This window comes from Dermacentor silvarum, chromosome 3 (assembly GCF_013339745.2).
Source record: "Dermacentor silvarum isolate Dsil-2018 chromosome 3, BIME_Dsil_1.4, whole genome shotgun sequence".
Taxonomy (NCBI): Eukaryota; Metazoa; Arthropoda; class Arachnida; order Ixodida; family Ixodidae; genus Dermacentor; species Dermacentor silvarum.
The window spans coordinates 126949324-126961603 of record NC_051156.1 but is presented as its reverse complement, the minus strand read 5'-3'; the positions used below and the strand labels follow the sequence as shown (position 1 = coordinate 126961603).

Genomic DNA, 12280 nt, shown 5'->3' with positions numbered 1-12280 from the left:
CGTTGCTAAACAAATCACCGCATCGGACGTCTTATCTCTAGAGATAAGCTCATTATAGTGTCGCCTTGTTCGAATGTACCGTTGAACAGCAAGTCATTGGGGACGAAGCATTCAGTAATCCATCGGAACAGCGGACAGGCTACGGCGTGCCTCATAATCAGATGGTTGTTTTGGTACGTAAAACCCCATATATTATTATTTATTAACCTGCGGGTCGCACATTGTGAGATATGGAGGACCCCTAATTACTGCTCGTTGAACACACCAGAGGCCCATACAAGAAAGTTTTTTTTTTAGTTCCTCACATAATCCTTATAATACAGTTTATATGCACCTAACAACTTTATATTGCAGTGAAAATACCCAAACATGTTTCCTGGATTCAAATATATTCTTAGCAGTGGGGTGGCGAATGCCTCGTTGCATACGCGGAAATAAATTCAAGCATGGCAGTAAAGTCTGATCACTGCAAACACACAAGATAAAAAAAACGCAAAAGAAAATTCACAACATTCCATAATAATTCCAGACACACAGTGGCGAATTCCCACTTGAAATTCATTAAATACCCGGAAGACAATCCCTAAAGCATCAGAAAGAGCCGAAAGAAACTTGCACGTCAATTACCAACCAGGAACACGGCGGTCAATTCCATTTTGAAACACATTAAGTAGACGGAAGAAATTTCATTAAGCACTGAAAGAAATTTCTGATGACTACAATGTGAAATAGCACTAACATGTAACGGGAGATTCACCAAAATTTCTCATAAAGAATAAAGCAAGAACCTACGATGCATTTTTTATTATTGGGGCATTTCAATATACTTCATTTTACTGCACGTTGTGTGTGTCTTTTTTCTCCTTTATTATTCGAACTCTATTGTGAATCACTTAGTCTTATATAAACAGGTATAATGTCAATATATAAACAGATTTGCGTGGCAGGCGAGCACAAAAGGAATGTACACACGGGCGGGCTCTTGCTTGCGTGTCTTTTCGCGTAGTCATCCAGGCCCCTATTCACAAAAAAACCGTTATGCTACTATTGTTCGTAAAAGAAAACTTCAGCCAACCCTGATGCTTGGCGTACTATTATTAATGAAGGCTGCCGGTCAATGGCGAAGAGCACTTACGAAGGAAAAATCTTTGTGTTCGCCGCCCTACTCAGTTACGTTCATGCACCAACTATATAGATCAGCAACTTGTTAATTCTTCTTACGTTCTCCGCCTCAGCTTCCCAGCGCGCCGCCACTGTTGGCAACGGGGGCGCCCGAGAACAGCCGTCCTCCTCCCACGAATGAGCGCGACCGGACTCCCAACCATTCGGAGACCGAAGAGCTCATCCCCGACGAGCCCACGGACCAGACAGGCACCGGAGGACGACACAAGAAGTCCCGTCGCAGGAAAAGGTCTCGACGCACCTCTGAAAGTAAGTTCTTACAGAGCTGTGGTGGGGCGGGCTTTTAAGACTAGTAGAGAGTAAGGCATGCGCAAATAAACAAACGGCAGCACTCCAGTTGGTTTATCTTGGCGCCTTAGTCTGTCCTTGCATTAAAAGCACACCCCACCACATGCAGTGTACAATTCCAACTCGTCCAAGAAGCAGCACTCTTAAATTATATATAGCATTCACCTCGACTGAATTGATTCTATAATCGCGAGGAGCGCGAAACGTGATGGAAATATCGGAGCACGAGACTACACTCTCGAACTACCAAGCGCCGGGTGTTCCAGAAATTTTCCCGTCACCGTTATTGTAGCTTTAATCATTTATCTTTATCTTCCTTTTAAGCGGAATTCGCAATACCGATTTAAGTAGTAGTTATATAAATTAAAACCTCGTTATAACGAAGTTGGAGGGATCCATGATTATTTGTTTACATCCATTATTGCATGCACTGCACTATGAATCTGTATTGGTAATTCGAGTGGAACTTTACTTACCTCGTTATACACATTCTAACCTAACCTGATTGCTTATTGTGAATATTAGATCAGAGAGTCATGTTAAAGGGTTTATTAGAGTAGTTGAGTAAGGTTTTCTCAAAAATACGATTTGACTTATGCGCTGATGCTTTCTTCACTATTAGTTCTTGCAGCACGGCGGACATAGATGGTCGAATAGCCATGGCAGACAATTTGCTAAAAAATATTATTGATTAATTAACTTTAATGTTAATGTTGCAATAGTAGCATTGAGGAGGGCGCCTTAAGAGTCAAAAGCAATTTACGCGGCTTTAAAACCGCCTTTCGTTGACAAAAATTTACCTTTTGTCACTGCAATACCGAAACTGGCCGCCACAGAAGCATAACTTACACGGCGTATGAAATGGTACAGAAGATAAGGCTCGATCTAACTTGAAATACCTGGCTAAACTGCATATATATACAATTTATTCAAGGTTGCCTGTGGCAGATAGCCCAATTCTAGTTAATGAGCTGGTCTACTCGAAGAGGCGGACATCACTTGCACAAAAAATTGAAATTCACAATCGACTAATTAACAATCTCTAATTAAGTTTTTAACTAATTACCTGATGGCCCAAATTGCAGTTTACAAATTGTAGCCATGGAGTTCGCGAGGCTGATCCACTTAGAATTAATTTTCAGGATGACACCGGTTTCGAGATATTAATTCCCGAACTTTGCGGAGAAATGCATTGGCTTTCCAGTTAATTTTGAGCTTCAATGCATGAAGTGACGTTTTGTTAAGAACCTAACTGGAACACCAATGCACTTCTCCGTAAAGTTCTGGAATTAATATCTCGAAACTAGTGTCATCCCGAGAATTCGTTCCAAGTGGATCCGCCTTGCGAACTCCGTGGCTACAATTTTTAAATTGCAATATGGGCCATCAGGCAATTAGTTAAAAACTTAATTAGTGAATTTCTGTTAATTATTTGATTATGCATTTCAATTTTTTCTGCAAGTAATGTCCGCCTCTTCAAGTAGACCAGCTCATCAACTATAATTGTGCTATCTGCCACAGGCAACCTTTAAGAATTTTTGAAAGTGTTCGCTGAAACACCCTGTATATATGCCTAAAGTGTCTTTATATTGTAGCGGAAATGCGCCGAGGTTAGAAGAAGACAAAGAGGTGGCGTGGAGCGCGCGCTTGAACTGGGCGGTTGATCGTACCGGACTGGTTTTCGCCTTCGGCTGCTCCCTTCATTTGTTCTCGTCTATCATCACCTGTAAATAAACCCACACCTTCGTAACAATTTGGTGGAGGTTCTGGGTACATCGCCCTGGACGACCACGCAGCTCTACCGACTTCGCGACGGAGCAGACGCTTGGCTGGCTTGCCATCACAGGCAGCGGACATGGAAGATTCGAGAGAAGGCGCCATCGGCGGTGAGCCCCAAGACCATCACACAGGCCAGGCTGGCTACGCGACACCGGAGCGACATCCAAGCACCTTTTCGGGGAAGCCGGATGAAGACGTGGAAGACTGGTTGAAGCACTACCAAAGAGTGAGTCGCCACAACCGCTGGAGTACTACGAAACAGCTCGAGAACGTGGTATTCTTTCTTGCCGGGACCACACTTCTCTGGTTCGATAACCATGAGAGCGTGTTGACAACCTGGGACGATTTCGTCGACGAATTTAAGAAGTACGTTGGTGACTCGATGTCTAAAAAGAAGAAGGCTGAGCAGTCGCTTTCACGCAGGGCTCAATTACCTGGCGAAACATGCACAACTTACATTGAGGCTGTTTTAAAATTATGCGGAATAGTGAGTGCGACAATGTCTGATGAGGATAAAGTGGGGCATCTCCTGAAAGGAATCGCAGAAGATGTTTATAATTTTCTGATAACGAAAGAAGACCTCAGAACCCCTTCCCACCTCAGACAGCACTGTCGGACGTTTGAAGCCCTTAAAATGCGGAGGATTTTACCAGACTTTGGGCGCTTAGACAATGTAACCACTGTTGTAAGTTTGACAGTCCCATCTGATGACATCTCCTCGGTAATACGGCAAGTCGTAAAAGAAGAGCTTGCTCTGCCTCGCGTTGCCGACCCAGCTCATGAGTGTCATCAATGCGCCTTTGACCAGCACTCTCATGCACCACAGACATCATGGTCTCGCCAGAGTTATCCGGAACCTCGTGTGACCTATACCGAGCGGTTTGAAAGCAGGAACATGCGCCCTCTCGGAAATCAGGGACGTAGGCCACTTCCACCCCAAAGATTTCCTACTCGGGATCCTTCTCCCGTCTACAACCAACCAGCCAGCCCGTTCTCACCGGGGACGACAAATCGCGACCCCCCCACTTGCTACCACTGTGGTCTGCCTGGACACATCGCTAGGTACTGCCCTCACCGCCAGCAGCGAGCTCCGCGATTTAATGCCTACACCCCTCCTACGTCCGCAGTCGAGCCGTGGTCGTTCCCCAATTCCTTTCAACGACGGCAACAGGAACGCGCGACACAAGCTGACTCCCCGATGTCCGACCGCAGCCTTACCCCGCCACCGACGCGACAATGGCGATCCCCGTCCACGCGTCGTCGCTCTCGGTCACCGCCACTGCTGGGAAACTAGCTGGTGCGACCGATGGGGGCGAGGCCGCAGTACGATCACCTTCATCCAGACCCCCTTGTGCAGTGATGTTAAAGAACAAAGTGTGTGTTTATGTAGACAATGTGAGTACGGTAGCGTTAGTTGATACCGGGGCAGCAGTCTCGATAATGAGTCTGGCTTTCAAAAATCGTCTTGGACAAAAAGTATTTTTTGCTTGGGACCGCAACGCTACCTTTCGCGGTGTTGGTGGAGAAATGCTGCGCCCAATTGGTGTTTGTTGTGTATCGATCACCATAGGTAGTCAAAAGTTTACGACTGAACTTACTGTGCTCGCACGCGCTACCCATGACGTTATCTTAGGTATTGATTTCTTGCGTGAATGTGGGGCGACTTTGGATTGTGGTAGTGGCGCCATTTCTCTGCGCAGCACCGTGCGTACTCCCGTGACCGAGTTCATTAATGATACCTCGGACGTTTTCTCGGTGTCGAAAGATGTTTGTGTGCCCTCACAGGACAGCAATGTTCGTACCCGTACACTCTTCTAGTCCTCGTAAGGGATCCTGCTATGGTTTAGTCGAGCCTAATTTCAACAACGCGCTCAAGAAAAATGTGATAGTGCCTCGTTGCCTCGTACTCGCCGTCGACGGCTCTACCCACTTGTGGACAGTAAATGTCTCAACAGAACCGATATCTCTGCCGGCAGGACTTAAACTGGCAAGCTTTGACGAAGAAACTACGATGACTGTCCATACCGTGGAACTGCCGTCTGACGGAGCGAAATCCCATCCTGATTCCTACCCTGATTATTCCCTTGACTTTGAGCGCATGATCAACAAGTCGCTGCCTTCTGCTGAGCGGCGCCTCCTTCAAGAGGTGCTGGCAAGTTACGCTTCAGTGTTTGATTTTGCGCAAGACCAAAAATCAACCAATACGCTACCGCCGTCTCGTACGCAACATCGAATCAATACCGGGCAAGCGTCACCAATTCGTCAGAAGCCTTACCGCGTTTCGCCTTCTGAGAGGAAAATCATCGCCGAGCAGGTGCAAGATATGTTGCGGAAAGGAGTCATACAAGAATCATGCAGTCCGTGGGCAGCTCCGGTGATTCTCGTCAAAAAGAAGGACAACTAATGGCGGTTTTCCGTGGACTACCGCCGTCTCAACGCCGTCACAAAAAAAGACGTGTACCCACTGCCACGTATAGATGACGCCGTCGACTGTCCGCACTCCGCGTCATATTTTTCTTCTGTTGACTTGCGGTCAGGATACTGGCAAATTCCCATGCACCCCTTGGACAAGGAGAAGACAGACAGCCTTCGTAACACCCGACGGCCTCTTTGAGTTCAACGTTATGCCTTTCGGCTTGTGCAACGCTCCGGCGACGTTCGAGAGGTTTATGGATACAGTGCTCTGCGGACTCAAATGGGAAATGTGTATGTGCTATCTAGATGACGTGATTATTTATGGCACGACGTTTCAAGAGCATAATCACCACTTATCGATCGTGCTTGACTGCATACGGCGAGCTGGCCTTATTTTCAAATCCAAAAAGTGTCACTTCGGTGAGCGTGAAGCTCTTGTACTGGGCTTTCTGGTCGACAACCAGGTAATACGACCAGATCCACAAAAGGTTGCGGTGGTTCGTAACTTTCAGCAACCAAAGACGTTGAAAGACCTCCGATGTTTCTTGGGCCTTTGCTCGTATTTCCGCCGATTTATAAAGAATTTCGCACAGCTTGCTTCTCCTCTGACGTCCCTTCTTCAAAAGGACACGCCATACGTGTGGACGGATTCCAGTGAGGCTGCATTTCAGCAACTTAAGTTTTTACTGACTTTACTACTGGTGCTGTGCTCGTTCAGATCTGCAACGGTCGGCAGCATGTCGTCGCTTATGCTAGTCGGACACTTACCAAAGCGAAGAAGAACTACACCGTCACCGAATTGGAGTGCCTAGATGTTGTATTTGCCATTCAGAAGTTCCGGCCGTATTTGCACGGCCGCGAGTTCACCATAGTGACTGATCACCAATCACTGTGCTGGCTTGCTGGGCTCCGCGACCCGTCCGGCCGATTAGCCCGTTGGGCGTTGCGCCTTCAAGAGTACAGCTTTTCAATTACGTACAAGAGCGGACGATGCCACACCGATGCCGACTGCCTCTCGCGCCTCCCGTCACCGTACGCAAACGCTGAGGACGATGACTTCGACGACTATTTAGTTTCTATTTGGTCCGACTTCCCAGACCTCAGTAGTTTCAAAAACGAGCAAGATCGTGACCATGCCTTGAAACATTTATTAGAATCTGCGCATGATTCACCAGGGCAGCCATTTACTATTTCTAATGGTTTGCTGTACAAGAAGAATTACTCAGCTGACGGCCCTCCATTGCTCTTAGTAGTGCCAGAAAACATGCGCCCTGCGGTTCTTCGTTCGATGCACGATGACATTACGTCCGGCCACCTTGGCTTCGCACGCACACTACAACGGCTCCACCAGAGGTTTTACTGGCCGAAACTCTGGAAAACAACGAAGCAGTACGTCGCCAGCTGTGCTGTTTGTCAGCGCCACAAGCAAACAACGACTGGCCCTGCAGGTTATTTGCAACCTGTCACGCCACCGACGTCGCCTCTTGAAAAAGTTGGCATTGACTTGCTCGGACCACTCCCGAAGACATCATCTGGCCACCGGTGGATTATAGTGTGCGTGGGTTACTTAACTCGTTACACGGAAACAGCGGCACTTACATCTGCCGCAGCAGCTGATGTCTCTTCTTTCCTGCTGCACCGCGGCATCTAACGTCACGGCGCTCCACGGGTTGTTATCAGCGATCGTGGACGGCAATTTACTGCCGACGTTGTTGAAGGACTTCTGCGGCTTTGTGGTTCTTCTTATCGGCATTCCTCTCCTTACCACCCGCAAACTAATGGTCTCACTGAGCGGACGAATCGCACCCTTACCAACATGCTGCCCATGTATGTCGACGCTGACCACAAAAACTGGGACGCCGTCTTGCCTTTCGTTACGTACGCGTACAACACTGCTAAGCATGAAGTTACTGCATATGCGCCGTTCTTTTTGCTTTACGTACGCAATCCACGCAACTTTCTGGACACTCTCCTACCCTTCCAGCATCATGATGACCTGTCCATCGCTCAGACTTTGTGTCGTGCAGAAGAAGCACGGCGACTCGCACGTCTGAGGACATTGTCCTCACAGGGCCACAGCAAGAGTATCTACGATGCCCGGCATATTCCCGTGAGCTTTTCGCCCGGTGACTATGTTTGGCTGTGGACACCAGTTCGCAAAAAAGGGCTGTACCGCAAGTTTCTCGCCACCTACTCTGGACCCTTCATCATTCTCGCTCGTCTAAGTGACGTAAGCTACGTTGTCGCCCAACTGACTGCAGATAACCGGCGTTCGCGCGTGACACAAGTTGTTCATGTGGCTCGCCTCAAGCAGTATTAGCACTGACCCATTTAACTCGTTCGGCGAGCTTCGTCTGCCCCCGGGGAAAATGTAGCGGAAATGCGCGGAGGTTAGAAGAAGACAAAGAGGTGGCGTGGAGCGCGCGCTTGAACTGGGCGGTTGATCGTACCGGACTGGTTTTCGCCTTCGGCTGCTCCCTTCATGTGCTCTCATCTATAATCACCTGTAAATAAATCCACACCTTCGTAACAATATTGTTACAGCTCTAGACTTCACCGTACCTCAACAAAATGTGTGAGTATATACACACACTTTGGGTTGGTCGCAGATAAGGTATTATTGCTGCCATTGCCGTGGTGCGCCAGATACAATTGTGTTCTCATTTACGAGCTCCTCATTTCACCGGAAATCCCGTTGTGAACGGCATTAGATGTTTCCGATATCTAGGCTTGACGTGCTGCTCAAGGCATAAAAAAAAGGACAGGACAGGTTAGGAGCGACAAGAAGACAGACGAAGTGATAATTAGCGAGGGCTATAGCGCTAAGCAAAGGACGAGTACAGAACGTGACAGACGAAGACAAGCGCTAAACTTCCAGCTGAGCTCTAGTGTGCCAGCGCCCGGAAATAAGTACACGAACGGAAAACTCGCTAATAATGACATACCAACGAGCCCAAACCGCTACCCTTTTAAAGCAAAGTGAATTGCGCTTCACCTCGTCTGTCTTCTTGTCGTCTCAAACCTGTGCTGTCCATTGTTACGGCATAAGAAAGCGCGTCTAGCTATATATTACCATTCAGGCCCCGCCCCATTGCAGCATTATTGTCGTATCCGATATTTTTAAACAAAGCTTTATAGGCCCACAAGTGTCGGCGGTGGTGGCGGCGGTGTCACGCTGAAACGTGGGCCAATCCTGGCGATAGAAAAGGTCCAAGCTCAATGGCACATACCAGGGACAAAAAAGAAAGAGAGAAAGAGGAAGAAAGAGAAGGACAAAAAGAAAGAAAAAGAGAGAGACAGAGAAACAAAGAGACAGAGAAAGAAAGAAAATCATCACGAAGGTCAGATACACACACGGCAAGGTTCGCTTACTCCCATTTTCTCGACAGGGGATAGGCTGGGGATTTTTTTTTAAGCGAAGCTTTATAGGCTCACAAGATTCGGCGGTGGTGTTGGTGGTGGTGGTGTCACGCTGAAGAGTGGGCCAATCCTGGTGATAGTGCAGAAAGGGTCTAAGCTCAATGGCACTGTGGGTGTGGCACTGTGGGTGTGAGCCCTGTGGGCTCGGGGACCTGTAACGCACCCTTGAACTATCCTTGTCACTCGTGGGACCCAAAGAAACAAAATCGCCAGCCCTTCCCCTGTCGAGAAAATGGGGCTAAGCGAAGCTTGTCGTCCGTTTCTAGCGTGCCGATTCTAGCGTGAGGGCTTCCGAAGCCCAGGCGAAACGTCAGCGAAGAGCCGCGGACCCCGAGTTGCGGGAGTGCGATGTTGAGGCCAAACGTCAGCGAAGAGCCGCTGATCCTGAGTTTAGGGCAAACGCAGCGGAACGCCGCCTGCGACAGCGTCATCTTGGCACAAGCTTCGCTTGCCCACATTTTCTCGACAGGGGAAGGGCGCTGAATTTTGTTGTTGTGTCTTCTAAACATCATCATTGGCACAGTCATACCCGCCAGCAAGAACGTTAATTAAATAAGCCTTCTTGCTTACCTAGTGGTCTCCACGTAACGTTTATATTTCACTTTGTTTAGAAATATAACAAATGTTTGTTGTCAATACTCGAAGGTCGTTTCCCTGCAAGATTCTGTTATTCTGCCCGACTCGGAATAATCACCATTAGACCAGCCGTATATTTAACAAAGGGATGCAATAAACGGGTAGGTGTACGTACTATAGAAAGCTTGCACCACTGGTCGGCGCGCCCGTTCAGTGTTTTGCGCAATCACGTTATGTTGCGTTCATGCCATAGCCGCGAACATTATAGGCTGAAATACGGAATAAACAGCTCTTCAATCCGCGCATCAACCACAGCACATAAAACATCAAGTTGTCGTCCACTGTATGCCCTGCTCTAAAGCACTGTTTCTTTCTTCCCCCAAGTACGCACCATTGAGCACAAATTAATCCTCACTAAGTGATTGAGTGATTGAGTGATTGAGTGATTGAGTGATTGACTGAGTTGACTGAGTGAGGTGTGAGTGTGTTCGTGGTGTGTGTGTGTGTGGGTGTGTGTGTGTGTGTGTGTTGTGTGTGTGAGAGAGAGAGAGAGATAGCGAGCAGGTGGGTGGATGGGAGGCGCGAAAATGTGTTTGAGTAACTGTCCCATAATCAGCAGAGCGCGGCCCGCGCGCGCGCGGTGTGTGTGTGTGTGTGTGTGTGTGTGTGTGTGTGTGTGTTGTGTGTGTGTGTGTGTGTGTGTGTGTGTGTGTGTGTGTGTGGTTGTGTGTGTGTGTGTGTGTGTGTGTGTGTGTGTGTGTGTTGTGTGTGTGTGTGTGTGTGTGTGTGTGGTTGTGTGTGGGTGTTTGTGGGTGTGTGTGTGTGTGTGTGTGTGTGTGTGTGTGTGTGTGGTGTGTGTGTGTGTGTGTGGGTGAGTGAGTGAGTGAGTGAGTGAGTGAGTGAGTGAGTGAGTTGAGTGAGTGAGTGCGTGCGTGCGTGCGTGCGTGCGTGCGTGCGTGTGTGCGTGTGTGCGTGTGTGCGTGCGTGTGTGAGAGAGAGATAGCGAGCAGGTGGAGTGGATGGGAAGCGCGGAATGTGTTTGAATAACTGTCCCATAATCTTAAAGGACATTGAAACGATTTTGAAGATTTTGTACAAACATAGCGAGTCGTTAGGTTAGGTCCTTCTGATCATTAAGTGACACATTAAGCGCTCCGCCTAAAACATAATAATTTATTATAAGGTTTTAAAAATGTACGTCGTTACCTATCACAGCGGCATCGTTTCCCTGAATTGGCTACCAACGCTGCGCCGTCGGTAATTCTTCCAACATTCTGGTGAAAAAATGGCGTCCGTAATAGTTGGTTAACTTGTTTCTATAGAAGCAGTAACAGAAAGAGAATATACAACAATAATTTATCACTACACTCAACAGGCGAGCCGAGTAGCTGCAGCGCATCGGGCTGTCGGTATCCGATCGGCGCCAAGATCTCCGCGTTGGCGGCCGTCACTTCCCGCAGGAGGATTACTACCACAATACCGTACTCGTGTAGCTACTGCAGAATGCTCGCAACGCTGCTTGCATAGCTTTCGCTGGTGATTGGCGGCGAGGCGGCTAGCGGAGAGATCGGAGAGACATCACGCTCTAGCTTCGAGGCACCGGAAGTAGACGACACGACGTTACATCATGATGCAGAGCCAGTGAAAGCGGAACTTAGCCCCGAGCGCTAAGTGGACGAGCTCAGGAGAAAAATCATGGCTAGGGAAGAGGGTGACTTTTATTCACCCGTCCCTCTCTTAATATCAGACGTTTGACTTAAATTGTGGTGCGAATGTTTTACTGTAGCTGTACCCTCCGCGTCTACAAATATTGCCGAAACCATTTCAGGTACCCTTTAAGAATTGTGGTGTGCAACGCAGGTGCAACGAAGAGCCCTGCTGGCGGGAGCGCGAAGGAAGTAGTGGCCGCCGAAGGCGACGAAACGACCCACGATGCCGAGCTGCTCGTCGCAGTCGAGCGCCTCATCATGCCATCGCCCAGCGCGCTCCCCACCAGCCCGCCAAATGGCGTCGAAGACGTCGCCGGCGTGCGCAAGCGCTCCTCCGCCGCCACGCTTCACTGGGAGGAGCCATTCTTCTGCGCGCAGGGCGGCAAGTTGGTCCCAGTGGCCGACCTGCCACCGAAGGCCACCGCCAGTCCGTTCCCGCCCGCCTAGCGGACGACTACGCAACCGGCTCCCGGGAGACGGTCGTCCATTATGCTCGGAAGCTCCCGGAAAATATAGAATTTTATGCTAACTTTCCAGTTCATCTCGTGTAACTGCTAAATAGCGACGGTTCTACGCATTGCAAATCTGTGCAGGCTTCACTCAATTTAGGTGCCAATTGAAAACCGATTTTTTGTCTTTTTCTTTTTAGTGGTATTTCTCTTACATGTACTACACCCGTGATCAGAAACATAAGGACCACACGCTGGCCTAAAAAACTGCTTTTATTCGTGATTACAAACTGAAATGCACTCGAGAGTTCGCAATGCTTTGAACGGTTTCGACATCCTGGAAAAATCTGTGTTTATTAAGTTCTAAGCTACATAAACTGTGGTGAGAGGACGCTGTTCGTCCTTTATTTTATTTATTTGTTTGATAATACATGATTCTCGTGATGCAGGACACTAAAGGCG

General features: G+C 48.4%; 1 protein-coding gene across 1 annotated transcript in view; it reads left to right on the top strand.

Moving 5' to 3' along the window:
* LOC119444757 (signal peptide peptidase-like 2A) overlaps nucleotides 1–11887 on the top strand; it is a 39239-nt gene extending 27352 nt beyond the window's left edge. Inside the window, exons 14-15 of the mRNA XM_049665030.1 lie at nucleotides 1236–1431; nucleotides 11521–11887. Of these exons, the coding sequence (XP_049520987.1) occupies nucleotides 1236–1431; nucleotides 11521–11816 (492 nt within the window). The 3' untranslated portion in view covers nucleotides 11817–11887. The remainder of the gene's footprint in view (nucleotides 1–1235; nucleotides 1432–11520) is intronic.
* Nucleotides 11888–12280: the final 393 nt, after the last annotated feature.